Source organism: Octopus bimaculoides, chromosome 6 (assembly GCF_001194135.2).
Source record: "Octopus bimaculoides isolate UCB-OBI-ISO-001 chromosome 6, ASM119413v2, whole genome shotgun sequence".
NCBI lineage: Eukaryota > Metazoa > Mollusca > Cephalopoda > Octopoda > Octopodidae > Octopus > Octopus bimaculoides.
The window spans coordinates 44,209,799-44,220,811 of NC_068986.1; the positions used below are offsets into that span (position 1 = coordinate 44,209,799).

Here is an 11,013-nt window from a genome sequence, read left to right on the forward strand (position 1 = left end):
ACCAAGAAGGCTCATCTGTCTTTTTCAAGCAAGAAAATAATGCTTGACACATGCATGTGGCTAATGAATGGAGATTGTTTATAGACTCAAGTAAGGTTAGCCTCAAAGCTGTGTTGTTACATAATGGTAATGAAAAACCTTCCATTCTTGTGGGTCATGTTGTCGGTATGGAAGAAACTTATGAATCGATGGAAATCATTCTGAAAGGAGTTAATTACTCAGTTCATAAGTGGAATATTTGTGGTGATTTCCGTCCTCTTAGGACTGCAGCTGGGATATACTAAAAATATGTGCTCCTTGTGTGTTTGGAACAGCCATGATGACTGTCCTAAAAGAGATGAGTGCATAGTTGGTCGGTACAATGTGCAGCATATACCACTGGTAGACCCGCAAAAGATCTTCCTTCCACCCCTTCACATCAAACTCGGCCTCATGAAAAACTTTGTAAAATTAATGACACATGATGGTTGTGGCTTCCAGTACCTAAAAGTAAAATTCGGTGCAGTGAAGAGTGATGCAAAACTGAAAGCAGGCATTTTCATTGGACCCAAGATCACAGAATTGATGTCTGATAACAAATTCAGAGGTAAACTGAATCTAGTTGAGCTGACAGCATGTTAGTTGTACAGAACTTTCTTGGAAATCATAGAGCTGAAAACTATGCTGATTTAATAAACATGCTAACAGTGTATGAAAGAATGGGATGCCGAATGTCCTTTAAAATGCACTTCTTGCATTCTCATCTCCATGTTTTTTCAACAAATCTTGGTGCCATTGGTGATGAACATGGTGAGAGGTTCCACCAGACATATCTGAAATAGAAATGAAGTATCAAGGCTGGTTCAATCAACACATGACGGGTGACTCCAGCATGATGCATAATTGCAAGAGCAAGTGTCTCAAACATTCCTGAGCTGAGCATATCAAAAATAAAGTGAGTATTCTCTTAACATAAATATATTAGGTCGTCAAGTATGAAATTTGTAGTAGGGTATATGGTAAACTTTGACAGCTGCTCATTTTGTGCCATTATCATATTTTGACAATCTTTATTTTTTGTTAGAAAGCTGAGACATCTATTTCTTTATTCTAACCCATTTTGCATTTTATAAAAGCATTTATAAATCGTTTTTTGCTATTTTTGTTTTGAGATGGATAAGTTGGAAATTTGTACAGGTTTGAAATATGAGTTCTTTGTTGGAAATACAGCATCACTGACAGCTCGGAATATTAATGGAGTATTTCATTCTAATATTATTACACAGTAGACAGTATCAAATTGGTTTGCAAAATTTCGTTCTGGTAACTTTGACCTCACAAATGAGCAAGACAGTCGATCAGAAACAAAGGTGGATAATGACGAACTGAAAGCCACTGTCAAGTCAGATCCATCTCAAATTGGCCGTGAATTATCGTTGTTTGGTGTTAGCAAGCAAACAATATTGACTCACCTAGTTCAAATCGGTAAAGTGAAAAAGTTGGATAAGTGGGTTCCACATGAACTCAATGAAGATCAGAAACACCAATGTTTGGAAGCCTGCATTATGCTACTTTCTCATCACAAAAATGAATCATTTTTGAATGGAATTGTAACATTTGATGAGAAATGGATCCAATACAACAACCGTAAATGTTCAGCACAATGGTTTGACAGAGATGAGCCGACAAAACAGTCCAAAAAGCAAAATTCATCAAAAGAAACTGATAGTGTGTGTTTGGTGGTGATCCATTATGATTTCATTAAACCTGGCTTATCAATCATGGTCTAAGTATACTGTAGCCAACTGGACCAAATAATACAGAAATTTACAAAAAAAAACAGCCTAGATTAGTCAACAGATCTACTCGTATTTTATTGCAAGACAACACCAGACCACGCATCACAAAAATGACATTGGTGAAACTAAAGGAGTTGGAGTTGCAAGTTCTCCATCATCCACAATACTCACCTGATCTTGCTGCCACTGACTACCACTTCTTCCAGAATTTGGATAACTTTTTGATAGGAAAAAAATTTAATTCCGACGATGCTGTGAAACAGGCCTTCCAAGATTTTATTGACTCTAGATTGCCAAGCTTCTACAGTTCCAGGCTGAACAAGCTACCTCTGAAATGACAAAAGTGTATTCACAATATGGGTGTATACTTTGATGAATAAAGCTATTCCTTGTATTTATAAAACATTAGCAAACTTTTTTCTTTTCTACAAATTTCATACTTGACAACCTGATACTATGTACCATTACCATTTGCCTTGAACAGATATACTATATACAATACTAATATACTATTATAATGGTTATTTACCTTGAACTTAACTATTCCTGATACTAATATAGTATTTATATATAATTATGCACATGACTCAAAATCTTGACGTGCTACAGCAATTCTGAGTTCAGATTCGGAATCAGCATACTTGATTTAGTATGGTACAGCACCATTTGTCTGAGTAGCAGACAATGAATTATTTTTGTTGCCCTGTGTAATATATATCCATCTCTCTCTCTCTCTCTCTCTCTCTCTCTCTCTATATATATATATATATATATATATATATATATATATATATCCTTATCTACCTTCCTTCCAGGTTAGTGCTCTCAGATGTATATATATATATATATATATATACACACATACACACATATATATTGAACCAAATTTGATGACTGGTACCCTTGCCAGTGGAGCGCTAACAGCACCATCCAAGCAGGATCACTGCCAGAGAAGCTGTCTGGCTTCCATGCCAGTGGCACGTAAAAAGCACCATTTGAGTGTGATCGTTATCCGCGTCGCCTTACTGGCACTTGTGCCGGTCGCACGTGAACAAAACATTCGAGCGAGGTCGTTGCCAGTGCCGTTGGATTGACTCCTATGCAGGTGGCACATAAAAAGCACCATTTGAGCGTGGCCGTTGCCAGTACCACCTGACTTGCCCTTGTGCCGGTGGCACGTAAAAGCACCCACTACACTCTTGGAGTGGTTGGCGTTAGGAAGGGCATCCAGCTGTAGAAACTCTGCCAGATTAGATTGGAGCCATCTGATTTGCCAGTCCTCAGTCAAAGCGGACGTTAAACGATGATGATGATATATATTTATATATATACACATATTGAGGAAAATGATTTATTTGCATGTTATAAAAAGGTGACGTTCTTTTGAAAAAATACATTACAAATAAATAAATTGATTGGAAGTTGAAAGTTAAAAAAAAATTAAGATAAAAGCAAAAAAAAAAAAGAACCTAAGTCTATATTTGGAAAGAACTGATCTGACTCTTGCACCTGTATAAATTCACAAGAGCACATGCTTACACATACACATGAGCTCTGATGTGTTAGGCCAAGCTTCTTTCTAAAGATTTTTCCAAATATGGCCATTCCATATTTTTAAGTGTGTGAAATGTGACCATCCCATTTTACAAAAACATTTCAAATGTAAGTATCTCATCCCTTAAAAGCATTCAAGTATGACCATCTCATTTTTATATAAATATATATTATGTGTTGATAAATCTGCTTCATCCAGTCTTTTTTAAAAGTATTCTGTGACCATCCTATGTTTCATATGTGACAATCTCATCTTTATCTGTGCCCCAAATTACCTCACGGTACATTCTGCCATTTTAAAAAAAAATTTTAAAAACAAGATGCATTGGATACTGTAGTCCAGGTTATGCTGTCTGAAAAATATGAAATGGAGTGATGGTCAAGGGTGGAATGACTTTGATTATTGGTCTACTAGATCAGAACTGACCAGGGTTAAACTACTTTATGGAGTTACACATTTGGTAAGAAATAACAGCCAAATTGTTACTGATATACCTTTTATCATAAAGGTATGTTAAATCGACTGATCAGCAGTTAATCAACAACAGACAAATATATTATGCTTAATTTTCTGATTCATATAAACTTTACTGGACAATACATACATACATACATCATGTATGTGTGTATGTATGTATGGGGCTAGGTGTCTTGTTGGATGTATAGGGCCAGTGATGTCACATGAGTGGCTGAGGAGCCTTGCTGGAAGGATAGGAGCAAGAGAGATCACATGAACCGGAGGATGACTAGTACGAGCCTTTTCGCTTCAGAGCTGTTACTCAGGACAGATATGGTAGCAATGTGGGCTCAGGGAATTTGCAGCTTGGTTCTGGTCAGAGATTAGGAGGGTAAGGCACTTATGGATATATCCTGTCTAGGAAGTTTCAACATTATGAGAAGATCTATGAGGTAGATGAGCTACATTTCTTTCTTCCATACCACAAGTTATTTCAGCCTTCATGCATTTTTCTCTGTTTTCCTTTCCTGGATGATATGTCAACAAAAATAAGGATTGGTAGTGATGCCATTAGACTACTCTGTAGTGAAGGGAATGCTATCACTTGGATTCAGAAGATCGAAGTGGTGGCTAGACTGCAAGACATTGAAGATGTGGCAAGTCTCATGGTTCTGTATTTGGCAGGAAACACATTGGTGTTGGACTTCAAAATGAACTAAAAAGACCAACTGGAAGCAAAGAAGATTGAATGGTGCCTAAAAAGAGTTTGTGGAAGGATCACATGGTGCGTTTGCCAAACTAGGAAAGGTGTGGTAGATGGGAGAGTAGGTAGATGTGTATGCAGCAGAAATTCAGAGGTTGGCCACACTCAATGGATTTACAGGGGAAGCCCTGGAAAAAGTAGTGCAGCTAGTGTTCATGAATGGTCTTCTTGACAAGATATTAGTTCAGCTGCAACAGCTGCCTGGTAACAACATGTCTATGAGCAAACTCATTACTCAAGCCTGTGTGTCAATGCAAAATGCAAGGTAAAATGGTGTGGTGCTAGCAGCTAAAGAAGCCTACACAACAGGTGGTGATCAATGAAGGATGAGCAGAGAAGAGCCTCTGTGGAATAGCCATGAGCGTTTAAAGGCCAGTGCTTTAGGTGTTGGGGAACCTTCATAGTGAGGGATTGCAGAAAGCTGGAGCCCAAATCAGTTTGCTACCAGTGTAAACAGACAGGATATATCACCAGCAACTGCAGTCAGGGAAAGGAATAAAGGAGTGTGTATGGGGATTACTGTGACACTACCTATCCCTGAGGAGTCGCAATGGCCCAGTGGTTAGGGCAGTGGACTCGCAGTCATAGGATTGCGGTTTCGATTCCCAGACCGGGCGTTGTGAGTGTTTATTGAGTGAAAACACCCAAAGCTATCTCTCACTCTTTCTTCCTGTTTCTGTTGTACCTGTATTTCAAAGGGGCCAGCCTTGTCACACTGTGTCATGCTGAATATCCCCGAGAACTACGTTAAGGGTACACGTGTCTGTGGATTGCTCAGCCACTTGCACCTTAATTTCATGAGCTGGCTGTTCCGTTGATCGATGCCGTAAGCGACGGAGTGCCAACAACAACCTATCCCTGCAAGCAAGTAGAGGCACTCATACAGTCACTGCTTATAGTGAAAGTCCTAGTTGAGGTGAAGGTATTACAAGTCCCAATGAATATGGGTAGCACAACAATCTTAGTAACCCTAAAAATGGCTAAAAAGTTGAATGGGACGAGTAGTATAAAGGTAGTTGATGGCAGAGAGATGAGATGTAGAGGCAGCAGTGAAGTGGGGTTGGTGGTGCAAGAGAACAAGAATAAGGCTGTGAGTAATTGTGATTGACCATGTAGTGGATGGAGATGATGTGGTAATGGGTATGGATATGGTCAGCCACCAAGGAGATGTCACTATTCATAAAGATGGGTTTATGTTTAGTGGTCTGGGGCACTATGAGATTGCTGTAGAGGAGTTGAGAGAGCCCTGAAGAGAAATGTGCTACACACACGATTGTAGACAAAGATTTTCAGACTGTGTTTGACAGTCAGCATTGGACAGTTGAGTGGCACTGGAAAGGAGGGCCCTCAACATTGAAGAATAAGCTATTATCAATAGACTCTTAAGAGTGTTGCCAAGCGTAAGTTCAAGAGAGAGGTGGAGAAATGGAGAATATTTTAATCTTTTGGAAGGAAGAGGTAAAGAGCAGAGTGTTGCCATTAATGGTAGTGGTGCAGCCAATGGAAAACAAGGTCAGGCTGGTACTGGACTTCCAAGAGCTAAACGACTATGTATCATGCTACATGGGTGGCAAGGTTACCAAAGTCTGCTGCGAAACATTGTGAGAATGGAGACAGATGACGAGGGCTTCCACAATTTTTGACTTGAAGTTAGTATATCTGCAGCTATAAGTTGCTGAGAAACTATAGGAATATCAGCTGGTAGGATATAAAGGCCAAACATACTGTTTGACCAGGCTGGGTTTCAGGCTGATTGAGCACCAAAGATCATGGTGATGGTTCTCAAGTGTAATCTAGGAAAGGTGGACAAGATGAAAAAAGCCACCAGCTCCTATACTGAATACATCTTAGTAGACATGAGTGTGGTGTTGGCAACACAGGCCATAGGTCATCTAAAGAAGTTTGACTAACTGTAAAACCACTAGAGGTGATGGAATGAGGAGCTGCACTAGGGCTCAGGCTGGAAAGAGACCAGGTAGATGTATTGATATTTTGGAGAGGAAATGAGATTCTGGAACTGGGTACCAGCACAAACAGATGAGCACTGTTCTCACTGTGTGGGAAACTGGTGGGTCACTATCCTAATGCAGGTTGGCTCTGAATGATATGTAGCTACACCAAGAGACAATTGGACAGGGTGAGCTGGGGTGGGGAAAAGTGGGAAGGAGAACATGGTGGCTGACATGCAGGAGATCCTAGAAAGGAGTAAGAGCAGAAGACTCAGAGGAAGCTGGTATGTGCTCAAATTGGAGAACAGGACCATATGGTGTGATGCTAGCAGCATAACAATAGGGCTCATTCTGGAAATAGGGGGTATTGATGTGGAGGATACAGCCTGGCCTAGGAAAATGGCTGATTGCAACCACATCAATGTGGCTGAATTGAACATAATGCTGAAAGGAGTAAATCTAGCCTTGAGATGAGGGCTGTGTACTAAAGAGATTTGAATCAATTTGGTCAATTTGCTTGGATGGATGGGATTAGGGATCACTGATGAGAAGAGGGTATGAATGAAAAGGGTGGTGGGGATATTAATAGAATCGATTTTTTTATTACCTATAAAAGGCTACACAGAAAATCTCTTCGACCAATACAAAACATAGAGACAAAACAGACACAAAAAACATAAACTTGGGGAACTAAAATTTACAAAAAGAAGATGAAATCAAAAGAAAAAAAGAAAAGAAACAAATGATAATATGAAAGAATGAAAATGAGGCGTAATGCCCACTTGACCCCCGAAGTCGAATGGTTACATTAAGTCAGTTTTTCTCTTTTACATAAAAAGTCTATGTAATAGACTTTTTATATTAATAGAATGCCAGCTAGGGATTCTGGGAGGGTGAGCTGCTGGATTTGGTTGAGTGAAGTCTTTGTGCCCTCGAATAGGACTAAGGCAGACGTCCTAACCAGAGTGAAGAAAGCCTTGTTGAAAGTGCCAGGGGATATGGAATGGAGGACAGCTGCAGTGTGTTGGCTGAGTGACTTGGAGCTAAGGAAACTGCATATCATGCATCATATGGGAGTGGACAGGACTCTGTACCTAGCCAGGAAAGTTGACTCCAACATTAGAGCATTCAGAAAGTGGTTAGGAGTTGTGACAGGTGTCAATCCATCCACCCCACTGCAGGCATGTATGAGGAAGGAAACATTTCCAGTGAAGTATAACTGGAATCAATTGGCAGTGGATGTGACATACTACTGGCAGAGGACGTGTCTCTTGATGGTCAGCTGCGAACCAAGGTGGATGGCAATGTGAAAGGAAATCAAAACAAGAAGAGCAGATGAAGTTGTATGAACTCTGAATGAGATATTCCTGGAGCGGGGCTCTGTGGATGAATTGCTAATGGACAACAGTACTGCATTTTACTCAGAGGTGCTGAAAGAAATGCTTGATAAGTAGAATGTGAACTGCTTTTTCAGAGTGATATATAAGTGGAAATGGGATTGTGGAGAGAGACGCCATCACATGATCAAGGCTATGGCAGAGAGGGGATATATCTCACCAACTGAAGCAGTATTTTGGTATATGTCAACCTGGTCAGGATAGGATGAGGAGTTGGTGTCACACATGATATTCAGATATGAAAGACAACATTTGTGTATGGTATCACAGCGACTTGAGGAAGAAAGAGTTGTGAATTTTTGAAACAATGTGTTGGTGGATGGAATGCTGCATCATGTCTTGGATGTCCACAGGATCATTGAGTTGTTGTAAACCAAAGGAGGAGGGAGTGTGAGCAACACTCCATCTCTGTAGGGGGTCACAGAGGGAGAGGTGTCTATCCGGGTGGAAGGCAGATTTTGATCAACGACTCTCCTGTCAATCTATCTCTCTTTATATATTTACCATACTCTTTGACACTCACTCTCTTTGTATATGTATTAACCCTCATGCATGTTTAAAATTGCATCTTTTAATGTTTACTTTCGTTTTATGATACACAGTTTATCATGCACAAAATGCTAAACTTTCAAAGCCTGTTTTCTGATTGGGTAAAAATGACCAAACTTTAAATGTCTGTAACATTCTTCAACGTGAAAAGTTACATAAATATACCAAATTTGAAAATTTTCACTGAATTATAAAATTTCAAAATCTCTAACAGCATCAGAAAAAGATCTTTCTTTCTCTCTCTATTTGTCTATCTGTTTCAATCTCTCATGGTAAACTTTCTCACTCTCTATAAAAGTATATCGCAGAAGAGGGGATCATAATAATGATCACCAATTTCCAAAACCCAAGTATTCTTTCGATAACATGAGCCAAAATTGGTGTTGAGTTTGAAAAAAATTATGAATTTTCCAAAATGTCTTTTGTGACAGAAAAGGCGCTTCCCACTGTTTTTAAGTGCATAGTGCAAAAATAGATAAATAAATAATAAATAAATAAAAATAACGGACAAAATCCGTTCGGAAGTGAAGAGAGGAAATTCATAAATTTCCAAAAAAAGTTTTCATAAAAAGCTTCATTTGAAAAGGTGTGGTAAAAAAACATTTGAAATTTCCTCGTCAAAACGGAGAAAATCCAACTTATGTGGGTGTGTTTTTCCGATAGTCTGTCAAGACATCCTATTGTGAAAATTATCCGACAACGACGGGATACTCAGCCAATGTGTGTGTGTGTGTGTGTGATAAGTTAGATAAAGCCGATTTATGGGTTTACCCATAAAGTGTCCATAAAGCGCTAAGTTTTACGGCGTATCATAAGATCCCAAACCTGGCCATGAAAAACACGAATAATAAAAAAAATCTAAGGAAAAACCACCCTTTTACTTCTCGTTAGTATGGATAGCTATTCTAAAACCCCGTCTAATTATATTATTCCTCATAAATCGTTTCGAAAGTTCTCCGGTAATTTTCTTTCATGAAAATGAATGATTACAGATTATATTATATTATATTTTGTGTGTGTGGGTGCGTAACTTTTTATATCGATATATTTTAAAACAACCACTTGCGTCACCAAAATCTAAAATGTTTTCCCAGCTGTTTAAACTGTTTTAACCTAATTTAATCTGTGACATCACACTTGCCCGGATAAGGAAGTACTTTATAACTTTTATGCCAATCGTAGATATTGTATATTTAATTTCTTTATCGTCTCCCGTCTCGTATATAGTGAGACAAACACGGATGTTAAGGAGAAAGAGTGGATTCTATCGGAGTTAAGAAGTACAGTTCTATAGTTTTGGTTTTCAATCACGATCATACGGTGATGACTAATGAAGAAGAAAGTTATGATAAGTGGAAAAAGATGTTTAACTGGACAGAAACACAATGTGATTATCCATTGCAAAACATTTTGCGTGTGTCCTCCAGGAAACAACTTGCCAGACATATAAACATAAAAAGTGAAATTCTCAGTCATAACGGACAATGTCCCGATTTTCGTGGTTTGGCGGAATTGATTGGATTTGATTATCTTGATGTTAAGCAGTTTGAGGCAGCTTCCGATCCAACTTCGGTCTTACTGGACGAGTGGAATTCTACTTTCCATACATCTGCCACGATGGGCAAGTTGTGTTCTTATTTAGAATACTTGGGACGTGTGGACTGTCTTCAAGACTGTCAAAAATGTTTTCGTAAGTTCAGTAACATATTTACTCTCTCTCTCTCTCTCTCTCTCTCTCTCTCTCAAGGACACTTGTTGTGAGGGCTAAGACAACAGAATACTAGTTCAAAAGCTTTGCTTATTTATCTTTGCGTTCAAATCTCACGTGGTCGATTTTGTTTTTCTCTCTTCGACAAAATTAGAACTAATGTTGAGGTGAACGGTAGATTACATCTGTCAAAAAATTTATTCTTTTAACTTAAATCAAAAAGAAGTCCCTGTTTGATTAATTTATATATCAAATTTATCAAGATTTCTTGTTATTCTTTTCACATCTGATGTTAATATTTGACTGGTATTTTATCGTTATACACATAAACTTTTCTGGGTTCAAATACCGCCGCAGTGAACTTAGACTTTTATCATTTCGAATTCGATAAAAATAAAAATCTGTGAATTGCTGGGGTCGATACATATTCCTATCAAGCATTGTTAAATGCGAATGGAATTATAAGAGAAGAACGGTAATTAGATATTAGCCAGTGAAATGATCAAGTCGTTCTTATTGGGACTCCACAAAGTATTTTTTCTACGCCCTTCCTCTGCTTTTGGTATCAACCCGTCTAAAACTGCCTTTAATTTACAGTTTTAAAGTGGTCAAAATTTCATTTTAATTCATGTTCCAAACACCTGCTTAATAATGACAAAGTTATTTTAATAAATTCTTCATTATTTTCAAAATTAATTGAAACAAAGGCAGGATATTTTTCAATAGAAATATGGTAACAAAAGGTTTAATAGTTAATGATAGTAAGGCGGCGAGCTGGCAGAAACGGTAGCACGCGGGGCAACAATGCTTAGCGGTATTTCGTCTGTCTTTACGTTCTAAGTTCAAATTCCGCCGAGG

The 11,013-nt window shown here is 38.5% G+C and overlaps 1 protein-coding gene across 1 annotated transcript in view; it reads left to right on the forward strand.

Annotated features, from left to right (window-relative positions):
• The first annotated feature begins 9,599 nt into the window (after nt 1-9,599).
• Nucleotides 9,600-11,013, forward strand: part of LOC106879143 (myeloid differentiation primary response protein MyD88) — a 29,354-nt gene continuing 27,940 nt past the window's right edge. The window contains exon 1 of the mRNA XM_014928579.2: nt 9,600-10,137. Coding sequence (XP_014784065.1) covers nt 9,771-10,137 — 367 coding nt within the window. The 5' untranslated portion in view covers nt 9,600-9,770. The remainder of the gene's footprint in view (nt 10,138-11,013) is intronic.